This window comes from Macaca nemestrina, chromosome 12, assembly GCF_043159975.1.
Source record: "Macaca nemestrina isolate mMacNem1 chromosome 12, mMacNem.hap1, whole genome shotgun sequence".
In the NCBI taxonomy this organism is placed as follows: domain Eukaryota; kingdom Metazoa; phylum Chordata; class Mammalia; order Primates; family Cercopithecidae; genus Macaca; species Macaca nemestrina.
In genome coordinates this window covers 5646998-5667010 of record NC_092136.1, presented here as the reverse complement: position 1 = coordinate 5667010, position 20013 = coordinate 5646998, and the positions used below count along the sequence as shown (strand labels likewise).

The 20013-nt window shown below is 48.7% G+C and overlaps 1 protein-coding gene and 1 long non-coding RNA gene across 3 annotated transcripts; one reads left to right on the top strand and one right to left on the bottom strand.

Moving 5' to 3' along the window:
- Positions 1 to 1188: 1188 nt before the first annotated feature.
- Positions 1189 to 2151, bottom strand: LOC105469715 (MAS related GPR family member D). The gene has a single exon (XM_011721146.2). The coding sequence runs from the start codon at positions 2149 to 2151 to the stop codon at positions 1189 to 1191; it is 963 nt and encodes a 320-aa protein (XP_011719448.2).
- A 9278-nt stretch (positions 2152 to 11429) lies between these two features.
- On the top strand, positions 11430 to 19640 carry LOC105469717 (uncharacterized). 2 transcript variants are annotated; one of them, XR_980029.2, is made up of 4 exons: positions 11430 to 11497; positions 11954 to 12038; positions 15963 to 16098; positions 18135 to 19640. It is a non-coding gene; the product is annotated as an uncharacterized lncRNA (long non-coding RNA). The 2 variants fall into 2 exon arrangements; XR_011610443.1 differs by lacking the exon at positions 18135 to 19640 and adding an exon at positions 17500 to 17803.
- The last annotated feature ends 373 nt before the right edge of the window (positions 19641 to 20013 follow it).

The following is a 20013-nucleotide window of genomic DNA, read 5'->3' as shown; positions in this document are numbered from 1 at the left end:
AAGAACAAGATCATTTTCACCTTCTGACCTGAAAAACAGGATGAGGCAGCCGGGTGCCAGGCTTGCAGGCCAGGCTGTGGTCTGGAGACAGGATCTTTCCACTTCCTGTCTTTCCTCCTCCCTCACCTCTTTAAGTCCGGGACTGACTCTGCAGGGACCTCCTGTCTTGCAGCCCCTCCCTGCAAGCCCTGAGCCTCGAGGCCGGATGCTGGGTGGTAGGAAAGGGCTGTGATGTATGGAAAGTACAGGGAACATCGGCCTTGTTCTGGACCCTGGGGACTGTGGGAAGGAAAAGGGGAGGGAGGAGAGTGGAGCTGGCTGATGTGTGTCCCAGATGTTCCCTCTTTGGGCCTTTGGGCAAAGTGAGGGGGCCCTGGGAGGGATGGTCAGTCAGGTACGAGACTCTGGCTCTGGGGGACAGTGCCTGGCAGGCTGTCCTCCACTGCCTGGGGCACTGTCCCATCAGCGTCTGCTGGAGTGACTGCCAGTGAACCCAGGCAGAGGCTCTTCCCTTCCCAGTGCAGCCTGGAGGAAAGCGAACAGGCCTGCCCTGGGTGCAAGGGGTGACAGGGTAAGGCAACTTAACAGCAAATGCCAGGGGTCAAGGGCTGGCCAGGGGTCAGAGGGACAGTGGGGCAGAGTCTCATGGCCCACAGCCAGCGAGATCTGGGTCAGCGATGGCAACACTGTTTACTTGCAGACTGCAGGCACACCTGGGGAAAGGTGCATGGGGGTACTGCCTTGGTGGCCATTGGGTGCCACCCAAGGACCAGCATAGGGCCAAAGATCCCCCGGGTCACCCGCCCCTGCACAAAGATGCTGTCTTAGGCAGTGAAGGTGGTTGGGAGAAAACTTTCATATTCAAATGAGATGCCTGTTATCCACCCATAGATAACCAGCTTAAAGCAGGGGAGGGCTAAAAGCTAGTATTTTCCCCCAACCAGATGATCTGCTACAACCAAATAAATTGCACCTTCCCGCAGGGTTGCATTGTGAGATTCAGGACACAGGTGGTGTGGGGAGCTTTGACATGCAGGGAAGTGACCCCCACATGCAGTTGCAAAGTCCTTGGGGCTCCCCCAAGAAGGCTGGCCAGGCACTTGGCAAGGATGAGGCGGGAGGCAGCTCACGGCTCGGGAATCTCCAGGACACAGGCTTGCACAGATGGGAAGCACCTGTGGGTGGCTCTCAAGCCCCCATCTCATTGGTGCCCGTGGTGGGCGTCTCCCCACCTTCTAGCTCGGGCTCCTCACGAAGCGCCCGTTGGAGCACAGTCCCCAGCGACCCCTGCAGCCTGCGACTTCTCCGGCTGCCCACCAGGAAGTAGATGAGGGGGTTAGCGCTGCTGCTCATGGACGAGGAGAGGCGTGACAAGTTGAAGTACAGGACCTTCGTGTCAGGCGGCAGGTTCAACCAGTACAGCACGAACCAGTAGAAGCCCAGGGGCAGGGAACAGATGAGGAACACCAGGACAGAGGCCAGGACCACCACGAACAGCCGAGTGGGCTGCCGCCGCCACTGCTGGGAGCTTCTCCGCACCCGGACAAAGAGGGTCAGGCTGGACAGAGTCATCACTGGGGTTAAGACCCCCATGATGAGGGCAGCCTGGACCATGTCCACCCGGAAGCACTGGTCTTTATTGAATTTCAGGAACTTGCTGCAGAAGCAAGAGGTCAACCCATTTGTCAGGAGACACAGCATCCAGAGCAGGGCGCACACCCAGGCTGACAGGTGCCTGGGCCGGTGACACTTGAACCAGATAGGGAAGAGGACGGAGAGACAGCGCTGGGTGCTGATGGCTGTCAGCAGGCTCAGGCCCACTGTGTAGGCAAAGTACTTCAGTCTCTTCATCAGCTCGTGGACCTTGTCAGTGGTACTGACCAGGGGCTGGGTTTCCAGGCTGAGCATGGCAGCCATGCAGAAGACAAAGAGGAGGTCAGCTGCCGCCAGGTTGAGGATATAGATGGAGAAGGGAGTCCTGCGCATTCGAAATCCCAGCAGCCAGATCACCATGCTGTTGCCTGCCATCCCGCACAGGCAGGTGAACATGGCCAGGGAGCTCAGCACCAGGCAGGCCGCGTGCACCACGCTCCCTCTGGAATGGTTTAGGGCCAACTCAGCGGTCCCACTGCTATTCAAAGTCTGGTTCATCCCTACAAGAGGAAGATGCACCAATGTGAAATTCTGTGTTGCTGGGACCATGGGGGAACCCCTGGGAGCCCCTCGAATTTCCAGCTTCAGAGCTCTACCCTCCAGATTCTTTATGCAACAGACCGTGGCCGGGAGGCGTAACCTTCCCTCCCTCCTGTGACTCACTCAGCCCAGACCTGCCTCCAGGGTCACCTTTATACCTACAAAGCTGTTATAGATGTCCGTTACCAGTTTAAAAAATTCTCCTCTATCTGGATTTGAATTATTTTTTAAATCATGGAGATGTATTGACTTTTATCAAATGCTTTTTCTACATCTATTATAGAAAAGTCATTATTATCAATAGATGTAGAAAAAATATTTGATAGAAGCATTTGATATCATTTTTTTCCTCCTGTAATTGTCAAACCCTCTGAGTTAACTAAAAAACAAATGACCTTGGGCTGAGTGTGGTGGTGCATGCCTGTAACCCCAGCACTTTGGGAGGCTTGCTTGAGGCCAGGAGTTTGAGATCAGCCTGGGCAACATAGCAAGATCCCATCTCTACAATTTTTTTTTTTTTTTTAATTAGCCGGGCATGGTGGCACACACCTGTGTCAGCTACCTGAAAGGCCGAGGTGTGAGGATCGCTTGAGCCGGGCACATTGAGGTTGTAGTGAGCCATGGTCCCACCACTGCACACCAGCCTGGAAGACAGAGCAAGACCCTGTCTCTTAAAAAACAAATTAGGCCTGGGGCAAAGAGTAGAATTAACTACACTCCTTAATTTAAGATGCACCATGAGCATCAGCCTGTTAAAAACCCTCCATTTATTCAAGTTTCCTTCCCCATCCCATCTTAGCTGCCTTTTTCCTCCCACCACTTGCATCCATTCCAACCTGTTTCACACAAGTCCTTGGATATCTCAATGTCTTTCAAGATGGAGTGGTTGCCCATTGTGTTTTAAATTTACATAAATGTTGTGATTTAGAATTAATGATGGGTTTTGTTTTTTTTTAATTTTTCACTTGACGATATGTTTGTAGGATATATCCAGGGGGCTGTATGCAAAAGTTGTGGTTTAAAATGTCATCATGCACACTGATCTGTTATCCATTCCTTACTGTGGATCCTCAGCTTGCTTCAAAATTCCCGTTATCACCAAAACACTGTGTTGAACATCCTCATGCATGTGCCCATTGGACTTGACTCAGGATTTTTCTGGGATACATTCTTGGAGGAGGATTGCTCGGTCATAGAACATATACACATTTAGTTTCACTAAATGTTGCCTGGTAATTCTTTTTCTGAATGGCTGCTTCAGGTTTCACCTGTACCAGCAGAATAGGAATGTTCACATTTTCCCATTCTCTCACCAACACTTGGTGTTATTTGTTTTTCTAACTTTTGCCAATCTGATGGTTGCAAAGTGATATACTATAGATGTTTTAACCTGCATTTCTCTGATTACAGTGAGTTTGAGCATCAATTCATATATCTGTTAGCCATTTGGAGTTCCCCTTCTTCAAATTGCCTGTTCACACCTGTTGTCCATTTTTCAATTGGGTTTCCTTTCTTTTCCTTCCTGATTTACAGGAGTTGCTTGTATTTCTAGATATTAATGCCTTGCTGGATTTAGACATCGCATATACTTTTCTCAGAGAACTCTCTGGTTTTTTTATGGCAACTCTATCTATTGTGAACTTTGGTTGGAAGACATCCTAAATTTTGGTACAGCTAACTCCTCAGAATTTTTTCCTCTGAAATTTTGTGCCTTCTAGATCTGAAAGTATTCTGTCTCTCTGGATAAAAAATATAGTCTTGTATATTTTCTTCTATTACTTTTATAGTTTTTCCCATTCAGATTTTGGTTCTTGGATCCAACTGGAATCTATTTTTTATGAGCTTGATTTTTCCTCCATATTATGGGTCAGCTTTCCTAACAGTATCTCCTAAACAGTCTATCCTTTCCCTATTGACTTACTAAGTTCCCATTTACACATGGGACTAGGTTGTTAATTTCATTCTTCATTCTGTGTCATTGGTTCATCTCTCCATTCCAACAACATTAACATAGTGTTTTGTTTTTTTAAATCTGTCTTTGTGCTATGTCATTTTATTTTGTGAGACGTATCTCCCTCTTTAACTTTCTTTGCCAAAATTGAATTAGCCATTTGTGAATCTTTATTCTTCCTTAAAATTTTAGAGCAAATTTTTGGAATTCCTAAAAGAGCAAGACCCTCAAGTTTTCAGTAGAAGTTCATAGAACTTTCAGATTATTGTGTTAGAGAACTGTCGCATTCACAATGTTAAGTCATTGTGTCCATAGCCTGAAATGCCTCTCTGCTCTCAAAGCCTTTAAAATAATTAATAACAGGCCGGGCGCGGTGGCTCAAGCCTGTAATCCCAGCACTTTGGGAGGCCGAGATGGGCGGATCACGAGGTCAGGAGATCGAGAGACAATCCCGGCTAACACGGTGAAACCCCGTCTCTACTAAAAAATACAAAAAAAAAAAATAGCCGGGCGAGGTGGCGGGCGTCTGTAGTCCCAGCTACTCGGGAGGCTGAGGCAGGAGAATGGCGTAAACCCGGGAGGCAGAGCTTGCAGTGAGCTGAGATCCGGCCACTGCACTCCAGCCTGGGTGACAGAGCAAGACTCCGTCTCAAAAAAAAAAAAAAAAAAAAATAATAATAATAATAATAATTAATAACAGCATTGGATTTTTTTTTTTTTTTTTTTTGAGGTAGAGTCTCACTCTTTTTGCCCACGCTGGAGTGCAGTGGCACAATCTCGGCTCACTGCAACCTCCACCTCCTGGTTTTAAGTGATTCTCCTGCTTCAGCTTCCTGAGTAGAGTAGCTGGGATTACAGGCACCTGCCACCACGCCTGGCTAAGTTTTGTATTTTGAGTGGAGATGGGGTTTTGCCATGTTGGCCAGGCTGGTCTCGAACTCCTGACCTCAGGTGATCTGGCCTGCCTCGGGCTCTCAAAGTGTGGAGATTACAGGTGTGAGCCACTGTGTCTGGCCATAACATTGAAATTTTACTCACGAAAGTTCTGTACACTTTATTGTGTTAATTTTTAGATATCGTTGTAGTGGTTTTACCGGCATTGTAAATGGTATTTTATTACATCTAAAAAGTTTTACTTACTTTTTCTTTTTGAGACGGAGTCTCCCTCTGTCACCAGGCTGGAGTGCAGTGGTGTGATCTCGGCTTACTGCAACCTCCAAAGCAATTCTCCTGCTTCAGCCTCCCAAGTAGCTGGGATTACAGGCACGTGCCACCATGCCCGGCTAATTTTTGTATTTTCAGTACAGACAGGGTTTTACCATGTTGGCTAGGCTGGTCTCAATCTCCTGACCTCGTGATGCTAGGTTGGTCTCAATCTCCTGACCTCGTGATCCACCCGCCTCAGCCTCCCAAAGTGCTGGGATTACAGGCATGAGCCACTGCGCCCGGCCTACTTACATTTTTATTGGACAGCTGATGCGTGGAATTGGATTAATAATAATACTTCTTTTTTCATGACATTCTGTTAACATTGGTTGCCCTCTTTTATTTTTTAGTGTATGTATGTTTGTATGCATATTAATGTAGGTACCCACCATCCAACATGAAAACCGTGATGTTGACAGTAACTTAGTTAATTTTTCAAAGTTTGTTTAGGCTGCTGCATGGAGAATAGACTGATAAGGACAAGAGGAGAGGCTGGGAGGCAAGTAAGGAGTCTGATGCAGGTGCTAGTGGGAGCTGAACTGGGGTGGTGGCTGTGGAGTGTAGGTCATGAGAAACAACTCGGTTTGGAATACAATTTAAAAGTAGAGTCCATAAGCCTTGCTGATGAATCGGACATTGGGAGGATTCCATTAGTTTATGCATTCAATTATTAATTCGGTAGTTCATTCATTCAGTGCACCCCAGTGAGTTCTTACCGTTGTCCAGGCCCTTTCCGTGAATAAAGTAGGCACCTACAATGTATGAGGGTTCTGACTTCTCTACACCTTCACCAAGATTTTTTATTAACTGTCTTTTTTATTGTAGCCATCCTAGTTGGTGTGTGAATTAGTATCTCATTGTGATTTTGATTTGCATTTCCCTAATGACAAATGATGTTGAACATTTTTTCACGTGCTTATTGGTCATTTGTATATCTTTGAGGAAATATCTATTCAGATCCTTTCTACTTTAAAATTGGATTGTCTTTTTATTGTTGAACTGTTAAAGTTTTATTTACTTACTTATTTATTTTTAAGACAGAGTCTCACTCTCTTGCCCAGGCTGGAGTGCAATGGCACGATCTCGGCTCACTGCAACCTCCGCCTCCTAGATTCAAGTGATTCTTCCGCCTCAGCCTCCCGAGTATCTGGGATTACAGGCACCTGCCATCATGCCTGGCTAATTTTTGTACTTTTGTAGAGGCAGGGTTTCACTGTATTGGCCAGGCTGCTCTTGAACTCCTGACCTCAAGTGATCCACCTGCCTTGGCCTCCCAAAGTGCTGGGATTATAGGTGTCAGCCACCACGCCGAAAGTTTTTTAAAAATAAAAATTGTATATATTAGACTCTTATGAGATATGATTTACAAATATTTTCTCCCACTCTGTAGGTTGCTTTTCACTCTCCTGATGGTGTTCTTTGAGACACAAAAGTTTTTACTTTGATGAAGTCGAGTTTATCTATTTTTTTCTTTTGCTGCTTGTGTCTTTGGTGTCATATCTAAGAATCCACTGCCAAATCCAAGTTCATGGAGATTGGAGATTTACCTCTGTGTTCTTTTCTAAGGATTTTGTGGCTTTAGCTCTTATATTTAAGTCATTGATTCATTTTAAGTTAATTTTTGTAGATAATATATCACCTTCATTTTTGAAGGATATTTTCTCTAGATAAAGAAGTCTAGGTTGACCGTTTTTTAAATTTATCTTTTAAAACTTTAAAGATGTCATTCTGTGGTCTCTTGTCTTGCATAACTTCTGAAAAGAGCTCTGTAATAATTCCCATTCTTTTCTCCCTCTTATTTATTTATTTATTTATTTTGAGACGGGGTCTGGCTCTGTCACCCAGGCTGGAATGCAGTGGCACAATTTCGACTCACTGCAATCTTCATCTCCTGGGCTCAAGCCATCCTCCCACCTCAGCCTTCCAAGTAGCTGGGACTACAGGTGCACACCACCATGCCCAGCTAATTTTTGTATTTTTTGTAGAGATGGGATTTCGCCATGTTACCGAGGCTGGTCTCAAACTCGTGAGCTCAAGCAATCCACCTACCTCAGCCTCCCAAAGTGCTGGGATTACAGGCATGAGCCACTGCACCTGGCCTGTCTGGCTGTTTTAAGGTCTTCTCTTAACGTTGGTTTTCAAAAGTGTAGATATGATATTTTTTGATATAGTTTATTTTGCTGTTCATCATATTCATTGAGGTTCTTGGATCTGAGGGTTTATGATTTTTATTTTTATTTATTTTTGAAATGGAGTCTTGCTCTGTCGCCCAGGCTGGAGTGTAGTGGCACAATCTCAGCTCACTGCAACCTCTGACTCCCAGGTTCAAGCAATTCTCCTGCCTCAGCCTCCCGAGTAGCTGGGACTACAAGCACGCACCACCACGCCCAGCTAATTTTTTGTATTTTTAGCAACCTGGGGTTTCACTGTGTTAGCCAGGATGGTCTCAATCTTCTGACCTCATGATCCACTCGCCTCGGCCTCCCAAAGTGCTGGGATTCCAGACGTGAGCCACCGCGCCCGGCCATCTTCTGTCTAATTTTAAAGAGCATGTGTCTAAAGTTTCTCCATTAGATATGATGTTTACTCTCAGTTTTTGGTACTATCTTTTATCAAAGTGAGAAGGTTTCCTTGTAGTTTTCTGAGAGTTTTTATCATAAATGCATGGAATTTGTCATAAACCTTTTTTTCTGCATCTACCAAGATAAAAATTTTCTTTTTTTCTCCTTCTGTCTGTTTATGTGGTGAATATATATTGATAGATTTTCTGGCATTTATTCAACCTTCTATTTCTAAGATAAACCATTTAGTTAGTTCTGAGGGTTTTTTGCTTTGGTTTTATTTAGAACATTTTCATCCATGTTTATATCTGCAATTGGCCCATAATTTCCCCTTCTGGTACTATCCTTGCCTGTTTTTTATTTCAAAGCTAAAAGATGACACTGGCTTTATAAAATGAGTTGGAGAGGTTACCCTTTTTCTCTGTCTTCTAGAACAATTTGTGTCATGTAAGGATTATCTTTCTTTGAAGGTTTGGCAGAAGGTAAGACCATCTGGTCTGGTAATTTTTATGTAAGTGTGAGTGGACGTGCATGGCTTTAAAAAGAACTACAAATCCAATGTATTTAATGTTTTCAGTCTACTCAGGCATTTAATTTCTTACTGAGTTACAGTAGGCAATATTATTTTTCTAGAAAATTGTTCTTGCTTTTTGGTTTCACATTTATCAGTATAATACGCACAGTAGTTTCTTATATTCATTCAGAATTTTTACAACTTCACTTCTATCTGCCAGTCTTTATTTGTGACTTCACTCCTGTTTTTTCTTGATTAGTTTGCCAGAGGGTTGTTTTATGAGAACTATTTAAAAATAAAATCATCTCTACTGTTTCTTTGCTTCACATTTCCTTAATTTATGCTTTTATTTTTTTTTCCCATTTTCTTTGAATTTACGCTATGATTCTTTTTCAGCTTCCTTTGTTGAATGCTTATGTAATTAATTTTTAAATCTTCTCCTTTTGGTAACAGGTATTTAGGGCTATAAATGTACCACTAAGCATTTCTTTAGATGTTTCATAAATTTTGATATCGAGTGTTTTTATTGTTGTCTAAATAGCTTATAATTCAAAACGATTGCAAATACGAATTTTAAATGTCTGTAAGTTATTTAGAAATACATTTTGTAATGCATGAGTCTAGCTATCTTTTTGTTGTTAATATTGCAAGAAAGTCAGATAATGTGGTCAGTTTTTTGATATTTGTTGAGATGCATTTTGAAGCCTAATAGATGGTTAATTTCTATTTTCTTTCTATATCCGTTTGACTATGTTTTAAAAATTATGCTATTTACATTATCTGTAGCTTTATTAATTTGTCTGCTATAAATATCAACCCGTGATGACTGAGGTCTTGTCATTTTGTCTTCCACCTATTTTGAAACTTTGTTAAGTGACTACAAATCCAAGATTATTTGATAACACTGGGGAATTGTGTCCTTTATGTAGTGGTCCTCTTCATCCTTACTAATTTTTTTTGTGTTTGAGACAGAGTCTCACTATGTTGCCCAGGCTCCAGTGCAATGGCCATGATCTTGGCTCACTGCAAACTTTGCCTTCTGGGTTCAAGCAATTATCCTGCCTCAGCCTCCCAAGTAGCTGGGATTGCAAGCATGTGCCCCCATGCTTGGCTAATCTTTATATTTTTAGTAGAGATGGGGTTTTGCCATGTTGGCCAGGCTGGTCTGGAACTCCTGACCTCAAGTGATCTGCCCACCTCAGTCTCCCAAAGTGCTGGATTACAGGCGTGAGCCACCGTGACTGGCTGTTTTTTTATTATTATTTTTATTTTTTTTTTATTTTTATGTTTGCAATTACTGGTTTCCTTCTACAAGGATATCATTACTTTTTCTTCTGGGAGCCCCATGTTGTCATAAAGGTTTTGCTACCCAGGCATTTGGCATTGGCCTCTGTGGATATTCAAAGGATTTCACAGGTCCAGGACCAGGTTTTTGATGGATTTCTTGGCTGGGAGATTTGGCATCATGCAAGTGGTAGTAAATTCAGATTCTACTATCATTGGAAATGTCCCCTCAGGTTCAAAACAGATTTAAACATTTACCAAACTCATACTATGTGCCAGATACATACATACATATTTATAAAAACACATACACATATATAATAGTGCACACACACATATGCACAGACATATATACATATTGCACATAGCATATATTCATATATACATACGTAACACATATATACACATAGAACACATAGCTCTATACATAGCACATACACATATACACAGTAAACACACACACATGTATACCCATGTACACAGACACACAGAGCACATACAACGATGACCACGACGGCCATGAGCTCACAGTTGTGTGTAGGAAACACACAGTTAAAGGCAGTCCCACCCTACAGCTCAGGCTGTAACTAACAAGGTGAGGGACTCAGAGGGTAGGGGCCGGGAGGGACTCAGGTGGGAAGGGAGTTGGGGGAAGCCAGGTGAGGGAGCAGGGTGCTGACTGCAGGAGAAGTGTGTGTGTATGTGGCTGGACCCCAGGGTCAGGCCCTTCCCAGGGGGGCTTGGGGACCTGTTGCCTGATCCCTCTCCAGCTTGTTGGGGAACCCCCCATCTAATGCCATGGAGCCTGGCCTCTGCCTGTGGGTCACCTGTGCACCAACATGGCTGCTGCAGGATGACGCGGATCTACTCTGTGCGGGTTCAGGGGTGTTTGTGCAGTGCTCTGTGGGGAAGGGAGACCAGGGGCCCCGCAACTCTGAGAGGGGAAGGTGCAGACTCATGCTGCTGTCCCACGGTCCTTGTGGTTATACTTCAGATGGGTCTTCCCAGGCCATTGTCCCCCACCTGCCACCTTCCCCGTCCCCCACTCTGCTCTGGGTGCCTGGACAGGGTGGTGATGTCCAGTGGGGTTCAGAGGCCCTCAGGGCACCTGGCTTCCTCTTGGGGGTCACCAGGGAGCCCCTTGCAGACATTTCCCAAGGGCCAGCAGTGTATCAGGGGCTATTCCAGGTACTGGGGTGCTGGAGAGAAAGAGACAGGCCCCGCCTTGCACCTGTGGATACCATCCTGCAGGAGAGACTGTCCCTGAGCAGGGACAGCAAGGTGGCTTCAGCCTGGCACCTGTGAGGGTGCTGGCGAGAGCTGCTGGGGAGAGCTGCGATGGGGGCCTTTTTTTTTTTTTTTTTTGACACAGAGTCTTGCTCTGTCACCAGGCTGGAGTGCAGTGACGCGATCTCAGCTCACTGCAACCTCCGCTTCTCGGGTTCAAGTGATTCTCCTGCCTCAGCCTCCCGAGTAACTGGGATTACAGGCACAGGCCAACATGCCCAGCTAATTTTTGTATTTTTAGTAGAGACAGGGTTTCAGTATGTTGGCCAGGCTGGTCTTGAACTCCTGACCTCAGGTGATCCACCCGCCTCGGCCTCCCAAAGTGCCGGGATTACAGGCGTGAGCCACCGCGCCCGGCCTTGATGGGGGGCCTTTATGTGGAACCCTGATGGGTCACAAAGGGATGAGGGTTGGGGGGGCGGGGCATGTATTAGGGAGATGGCCCCAGAGGACCCCTCCCGGGGAAGACGCTCAGCTGCAGGGACCCCTGAGAGAGTGCAGGTGACATTCAAAGGCATGTGTGGTCATGGGTGGGGTAGGAGATCAGAGAAATGACAGGGAGGCTGATCTCTCCATTTGTTGGAATGATGTGATTGTGTGCTGTATTCGAGGATAGTGAGTTAGTGGAGAGGGGACTCCTGATGCGTGGGAGAGGCCACAGCTGCAGGAATGATTTCCTGGGGAGGGGGCGAGAGGAGAGGGGACCCGGCCTACAGTGGGGGGCTTGGCCAGCTAGGAGCTGGGACGTCACCAGGAGGAGGCGCAGAACCAGGCGTGGGTCAGCCAGGGACCTGAGGGGGGAAGGTGACACTCCCTGGCATCCTCTTACTCCTTGATAGCAGGAGGGTGTCAAGCACTGGGGCTGAGGAAAGGAAGAGGGATTTGGGGTGGAGGGGTTGAGGGACAGGAGCCCTTATCCCAACCGAAGTAGAATAATGAGCTGTGACTATTTTCTAGTAAAAGACAACACATACGTGAAAACTGGCCACATCAGTGGAGATGCCCGGCTTCTCTGCAGTGATGTGAGCTTCAGGGCGCAGGGGTGAGTGGGGAGGTGGAGGGTGGGGGAGAGTACGTGTCTCTGCCACCCCTGAATCGGGCTGGCACACAGTGGTGCTCAATACATGTTTGTGGCTTGGCCCCTGGATTGAGTTCAGCCGGCCTGTCGGCTGGACGGGTGGGCACCGCATTTGACTTGATCGCTCTGTCTGTCCACCCGGTCCCTAGTGTGAGCTGCATCGTTTTGTAAGGCCCCCGCCACTGCGCAGACCTTGGTGGAAGTGAAACATTCCACAGGGATTCGGGCCGTGAGAAACAGCCCGAATTTTATATTCTGCTGGGAGAAAGTGCAAGCAACACCCCCATGATCTTATCAATATCCTGCCAGGCAGCAAGCCTGACTGCCCAGACCCCTCACGCCCATACCTGTAAGTACCCCAGCCTGTAAGCACCCCAGCCTGTAAGCACCCCAGCCTGTAAGTACCCCAGCCTGTAAGCACCCCAGCCTGTAGGCACCCCAGCCTGTAAGCACCCCAGCCTGCAAGTACCCTAGCCTGTAAACGGTGGTGGGCTCTGGCATCGAGCTGGTTGCTGACCTCTGCAGGTTTTTACAGTGTACCTGCATTTCCTGTAGAGCCTCCTCTCTCTCTCTCTCTCTCTCTCTCTCTCTCTCTGTGTGTCTTTCTTTAACCCTCACCTTCCCTTTAAAAAACCAAACACGAGTCCAGGCACAGTGGCCCACACCTGTGATCCCAGCACTTTGGGAGGCCGAGGTGAGCGGATCACGAGGTCAGGAGTTCGACACCAGCCTGGCCAATATGGTGAAGCCCCGTCTCTACTAAAAAATATAAAAATTAGCCAGGCGTGGTGGTGTGTGCCTGTAATCCCAGCTACTTGGGAAACTGAGGCAGGAGAATCACTTGAATCCAGGAGGCAGAGGTTGCAGTGAGCCCAGATCACGCCATTGCACTCCAGCCTGGGCAAGAGACCGAGACTCCATCTCAAACAAAACAAAACAAAACAAAACCTAACACGTAGTACCATGCCTGCAGGTAGCAAATGTTCAACAAAGACTTGCTGACGGATGAATGAGTGTGCAGACCAGCAGGTTATACTCTTGGCTGGTTCCTGTAGGGGGCTGAAAGGTGGCCCCTAAAGATACGTCCCTGTTCCAGAACCCGTGAATGTGACTTATTTGGAGGTAGGGTCTTTGCAGTTGTAATTGAGTTAAGGATCTCGAGATGAGACCATCCTGGATGATGCAGTTGGCCCCTAATCCCAGTCCTTATAAGAGACACACACAGGAGTTGCCTAGTGAGAAGAGGAGGCCTCATGAAGACACAGGTAGGGACTGGGTTTATGCGGCCACATCCCAGGAACGCCTGGAGCCACTAGAAACCAGAAGCAAGGAGGGGTTCTCTAGAGCCTCAGGGGGCGCACGGCCCTGCTGACCCTGCTTCTGGGTTTTTGGCCTCCCGACCATGAGAGAGGAGCTTTGTGCTTTAAGCTGCCTGGTCTGTGCAGCCACAGGAAACTCCTGTGGCCCCTGACACGGGCGTGACCACCGTAGAGAGCAGAGTGCCTCACACCATCGCCACACACTGCTCACTGGGGGGTTGATCCTGGACTTGGGAGAGGGCAAGTTGAAGCCCACCCACAAGACACCTTCCCAGCTGAGCCCGGCACAGCAGGAACAGCTGGGACCCAGCCCCAGGTGGCTCTGCTCTCAGCCTTCTCTTCCTAGGAAGGGTGCAGGGGTATCCAGGGCCAGCCAGGGGGCACCGTGCCCAGCACATCATGAGCACTCAGAGTTTATTGGCTGAGTGCCTGATGGACTGACGGACAGATGGACCCCTGGTGGGGCCCCAGACTGCTCAACCCTCATCCGGGGTCACACGGTTCCCCTGAGTGGATCTGGGGCTCTGTTAGAGGTTCTGAGCTTGAGGCTTGCTCCCGATCCCCATCAGAGCCAAGAGAAGCCCCGATTTACGCTAACTCCTGCCCCCCAGCACTAATCAATGATGAACAAGACCTCGAGGAGATACTGCAGTGGGGGGTAAGTGATCATTGCTCAGCCCGTCAACGGCCGCATGGCGTCAAGGGGTGTTTACGACGTTCTAGTGGGCTCAGCGCTGCTTTGCTTGGCCACTGGACACATCAGAGACCGTGGAGACCCCTGGGAGGAGAGGCGTTAATAACAGCGATGGCCCCGGGTCAGGACCCGTGGAAGTGAGCATGCACAGTCCTGAGACGGAGCACCTCCTGAAATTTGGGGGTCTTGTTCTTATGACCAAAGTTATTCGTGTTTACTATAGAGCACATTGGAGATGCTGGATAGACACTCAAAACACCGAGAAAGAAAAGTTGCTCATAATCTCACCACCAGAGATAATTAATTTGGGAAGAGGTTCCTCCAAGCGTTTCCTGTGTGTGAGCTTTCACGCTTCGGGTCTGTGCGTGGCATGCTTTCATTCCCCAGTTGCTGGGTTTAAAATATTTCAGATTTTTAAAGTATTTTCTTTTTTCTTTTTTGAGATGGAATCTTACCCTGTTGCCCAGGCTGGAGTGCAGTGATGCAATCTCAGCTCAGTGCAGCCTCCGCCTCCCGGGTTCAAGCGATCCTCATGCCTCAGGCTCCTGAGTAGCTGGGATTACCAACGTCTGCCGCCACCTGACTAATTTTTGTATTTTTAGGAGAGACTGGGGTTTCACCTGTTGGCCAGGCTGGTCTCGAACTCCTGACCTCAGGTGATCCGCCTGCCTCAGCCTCCCAAAGTGCTGGGATTACAGGCGTGAGCCACCGCGCCCAGTCTTTAAAAGTATTTTCTATTTCCACTGCCTTATGGCCAATAACGGAGCCTGATTTTTAGAATGTGTTGAGGATTGTGTGTGTGTGTGTGTGTGTGTTGGGGAAAGCACTAGGTTGGAAACTGTCCTCTCGTATTCAATGTCAGGTGAGGTTTCTGATAGACAATCTCTCATGTTAACTTTTAGGATTCCTGTCCATTCCACTGAAAACACGGAAACGGGTTCTTTCCCTTGGCTAGTATGACATTGTCCCTTTCTCCTTGGGCCATAAACATCTTTAACCATGACACAGATAAGATGCAAATACAGTCATATTTTGAAAGGTTCCCATGCTAAAGAAGAAAGAAGGTCTGCCCCTGTCTTCCCCCCACCCCGGGTATCACCATAAATCCTTGAAGATTTTTTTCTGTGCATTTACCTATAAATGTATGTTTTTTAACATAAATGAAAGCACAGGGCCTGGTTGTCTCATAAGCTTGTTTTCTCAAAAACAAACTCTGTCTTCTTGAATTTAACTTGTCTGACGCTTCTCCCTGCTCTGCTGTCACACTGAGGTGGCAGGTCCCAGGGCTGGTGACGTGAGCTCATCTGCGCTTTGAATGTCTGTGAGGTGGGTTTCATTATCTCTGCTTTATCTGGGTCCAGAGAAGCTGAGGTGCTTGCTGGGCTACTGGCCACCCTGGCCAAGCAGGAACTCCCCCCCAGGTCCCACGGGTGCAAAGCATCGCTCTGTCCCCCGTGCTCCCCTGCCTTCACCCAGATTGCAAAACATAGGCCTCTCACCTGTCCTGGATGCAGTGTGTGGTCCCTCGGTGAAGGTGGCAGGTGCCCGCCCACTGCAGAGCTGGAGGCTTCAGCAACTACCTAGGCCCAGGCCCCTGAGCCGCTCGCCCTGTTCTGGCTCTGGCCCGAGCTGCCTGCTTCTCTCCCACTGGGCAGGGCTGCCCCCAAGCTCAGAGGAGCCTGTCCCCGGGATCCCCTGCTGGTCTTCGCTGGGTTCCCTCTGAGCAGAAGGCCCTCAGGTTCGGGCCTGAGGTATAAATGCAGGATGGGTGCCTGCCCCGCCTGCCAGGGCCTCCGCACGTGGGTGCCGCGGTGCTGGCCCAGAAGAGCCGGCTCAAGGCTAATGGACCTGAGCACAGCCCCACGGCCCCCACAGGAGACAGCCTGGCTGCAGTGAAATGGAGGATGAGGCCGGGGCCTTTGAGGAAAGGCGATACCTCCCTTCCTGAATGCCACCGGGGATGGCCGAGGAGACCTCACAGCATTAGTGAGACCCGCCGTGGGAGGTCCAGGTGAGGCTGTTGAGGACATGGGGGTTCTTGTGGGCTGGGAAAGGCTATTACAGCCACCCCCAACTGCCTGCCTGGGGAGACGCTCTGGCTAATGGACTCACTAAGGATGCTGCCTACGGAGGGATGGGGAGGAAGGAGAGCTGGGCCTGGAGCCCAGGATCCTACTTCCAGTTTGAGTTCCACTGCTTATGAGTTGGGGAACCACACCATTCAGGTGACCTCTCTGAGCCTCAGAGTCCTCACCAAAATGCCTGTCGTCCCTCAGAGCCTCCCTCCATTCCTGGAAAGAAGGGGAGCTCACACACATGCCACACAGGCTGACGGTAGGGCAGGCCTTTCCCCACACCAGCCGAGGCCCCCTTCCTGCCTGGCGAGTGAAGAGTTCTGATGTGTCAGTCCCCCAAGGGCAGGATGGAGGCCAGTGTCTTACCCGTGTCCCCTGGCCTGCGGGGGTACTGGCTTGGAGCAGGTGTTGGGTAGTGCAGCGGATGGCTGAGTCTCTAGGAGGGTCCTCGAGCTAGCATAGTGTTCATTCTCACTGCCCCGCCCTGCAGTGGAAAGAGGTATAGGCGTGGGAGATGCTGGGCATCTGCTTTGAACAAATGTGCATGAGGAAAGAAAAAGCGAGGACCCTAGACATTGAGGCTGGTCACAGAAGTGACTCTAGGCAACTGACTTGGGGACAGTCTTAGGGGCGTGGGCTGTGCTGAGTCTGCAGTGACAGTGAGGACTTCCCTGGCCTCTTTATTCTATGTTTGCTATGCTGGGGCTACGGTGCCTGTCTCTTCTCCAGGAGGGGAGATCTTGCCTGAGAATGGGCCAAGACCCAAGAGACAGAGACAGACTGCTCCGAAAGACATAAGCTTCCAGAAGGTGGCAGTTCTCACATTTTTCGTGCCTTCTGTGCCTAGAACATTGCCTGGCATGTAGAGATGCTCATATTTTTTGACTAACTGCTAGCTGATTGACAGAGTCCCCAGATCCAGGCACCTGGATCCAGCTGTTCTTGAAGCCCATCTTTGCCTGGACTTTTTAGTAATAGGAGCCAGTGCATTCTGTGTGTGTGTGTGTGTGTGTGTGTGTGTGTGTGTTTCAATGGGGTTTCTGTCATTTGCAACAAAGATTCCTGACCAGTGGAGAAACTAATACCTAAAAGAGGCAAAGAGGCTTGTTGCAAATACCTGCCTTTACATGTGCAATTGACTGGGTCCTGGTGGGATGACACCGTGAGGTTGGTAAAGTCCCGCTTTCTGTGTTGGGCCACGTGTGTCAGGAGGCAGCTCAGCTCTGCTTCCCCAGGCCTTTAAAGAATGTGTGACATCAGGAGTGGTCCCCACAGATGTCTTATCTGAGGCTCTCTTGGGGAAGAATCTGCTTTCAAACTCATGTGGTTGTTGGCAGGGTTCGGTTCCTTGCTGGCTGCCAGGCTGGGAGCCTCTGTTTGTTGCTGGCTGTTGGCCAAAAGCTGCCTTCAATGGCTTGCCGTGGGGGCCTCTCCAATATGGCAGCTCACAACACGGCAGCTGGCTTCATTGAAGCCAGCATGGGAGAGAGTCTGCTTGCAAGATGGAAGTCACGGTGCCGGCAGCGTCATCAGCTTTGCTGTGTTCCATCGGTTAGAAGCAAGCCACTTAGTACAGCCCATACGCACAGGCAGGGGATGACACGAGGGTGAGGTGGCATCGCTGGGGGCCGTCTTGGATTCTGGCTGCCACACCGGTGGGCTGATTGAGACCCCCCTTACGCTGCTGGTTTCCTGTCCAGCACAGAATATGCCGCAGACCAACAAACGTCGTGTGTTTTTGTTCTTTCCTTTTCCTTTCCAAGTGGGAATTTAAGGAAAAAAATGCTGTTATTTCCTTTTTCCTTTCCACTGTGTGTTGTGTGTCTGGAAAATGACCATCATTTGGCCAAAGGGCACTGCTGTGGCCTGAAGGGGGTCTCCCCAAAGTTTGTATGTTGAACCCCCACCCCCCTGTACCTTAGAATGTAATCATATTTGGAGAAAGGGTCTTGAAATGGTTAATGATGTTAAGATGAGGTCACCAGGATGGGCCCGAATCCAATCTGACTGCAGTCCTGATAAGAGGAGGTGAGGACACAAACAGGCACAGAGGGACCACCCTGTGAGGACACAGGGAGAAGGTGGCCGTCTGCAAGCCAAGGACAGGGCCTCAAGAGGAACCGGCCCTGTCACACCTTGATTTTGGATTTCTGGACTCCAGGACTGAGAGAAAGTAAACTTCTGTTGTTTCAGTGCCCCCGCCAGTCTGTGGTATTGGTGAATTGGTGACAGCGTCCACAGAAAGTACTACAAGTACCATTCAAAGAGGAGGTGTTTGTGGCTCTGGCGGAGGGTGGCATGAGTAACACCCAGGGCCTGGACTCGGAGCTGGGGAGGCAGGCCCTGCAGTTGACTTTGGTCGTCTCTCTTCTGCGGGGAAGGAAGGCATTTTATGTTGGAAATCACACAGCCACAGATTTTGGGTGGGAGCATTTAAAAATCATAGGTAGGAAAGAAGTGGACACATAGAGGGTGGACTGAGGGGAGGAACGTGGTCAACATCTGCTGTTTGCCTGCCAGTTTATTTATTTATTTATTTATTTAGACAGAGTCTCACTCTGTCGCCCAGGCTGGAGTGCAGTGGTGTGATCTCAGCTCACTGCAACCTCCGTCTCCCAGGTTCAAGGGATTCTCCTGCCTCAGCCTCCCGAGTAGCTGGGATTACAGGCGCCCGCCACCACGCCTGGCTAATTTTTGTATTTGTAGTAGAGATGGGGTTTTGCCATATTGGCCAGGCTGGTCTCGAACTCCTGACCTTGAGTAATCCACCCACCTTGGCCTCCCAGAATACTGGGATTACAGATGTGAGCCACCACGCCCAGCCATGCCTGCCAGTTTTACCTCGGGTGCACCTCTTCCCCGTTTTCAGTCCACTGAGCTTAGGTGGGGCAACTGTCACCCCCTGTCCCCCATCCCTGCCTCCAGCTCCCAGGAGGGTGTGTGCCCCTGGCCTGGCCAGTGTGCTTGATATCAGGACTTCAGCTGGAATCCCCAGGAAGGGGGTGCTCTTTCTGCTGGGATTGCAGAATTTGTAGGAGATGAACCGAGAACTGCTGCTTACCTGCTATTTAGTTTTTCCATTGAGAATAAGTGGAACCCAGATCAAAGCAGGGATGAAAACAGGGAAAGGAGAAGTGGCCTAGTGAACATCATTTGTGGCCCTGGATCCAGCTGTGTCTGAAGCCAGAATCACTTCTGGAACTTTCTGGGTATGTGAGTCAGTAAACTCCCTTAAATATACACATACCTCCCAGCTACCCCACATGCCAAAGTAGATTAGCCTGGAGTTTCTGTTACTTTCCACCCAGCACCCTGTCTGATACACTGTAAAAGTCTGCCTAGGACACCAATCTGTAGTGGCAGAAAAGCAGAGATGGTCCACCCAGGTGGGGGCAGGGGTGTGCCTGAGGCTGGACCGATGGCCCAGTGGTGCCAGGGAACTTTGGGGGGATGACGGAAGCGTTTCTGCGGCGGGGATGGAAACATTCTGATGACATGGGCACATAAACATTTGTCCAAGATAATTAAACTGTATATTAAATGGGTCAGTTTTATTTTATGTAAATTAGGTCTGAATTCAATTAATTAAAAAGACGTTTAAAAAAACCTGCCTGAGCGGGGGAGCCTCCTCTTCCATGCCAGGAAACTTGGCGCTGGCACTGTGACTCACCCGCGCAGAGTTTTCCGTGAGTTTTGAGTTTGTGAACTGTGCCCTGTTGTTTTCAAGTTCTCCAACTGTCAAGCCCCTGCTGGCTTAAAAGGGAATGTTTTTGCACTTGCGCTCTCAGTGGTTTTGGTTTGGGAAGGTTCTCTGCAATGTGTTTGCCCAGCTTTTTGACCTTCCCACCAGC

Coding starts and splice junctions, on each gene's coding strand:
- LOC105469715 (XM_011721146.2), bottom strand. CDS start 2,151: ATGAACCAGACTTTGAATAGCAGTGGGACCGCTGAGTTGGCCCTAAAC.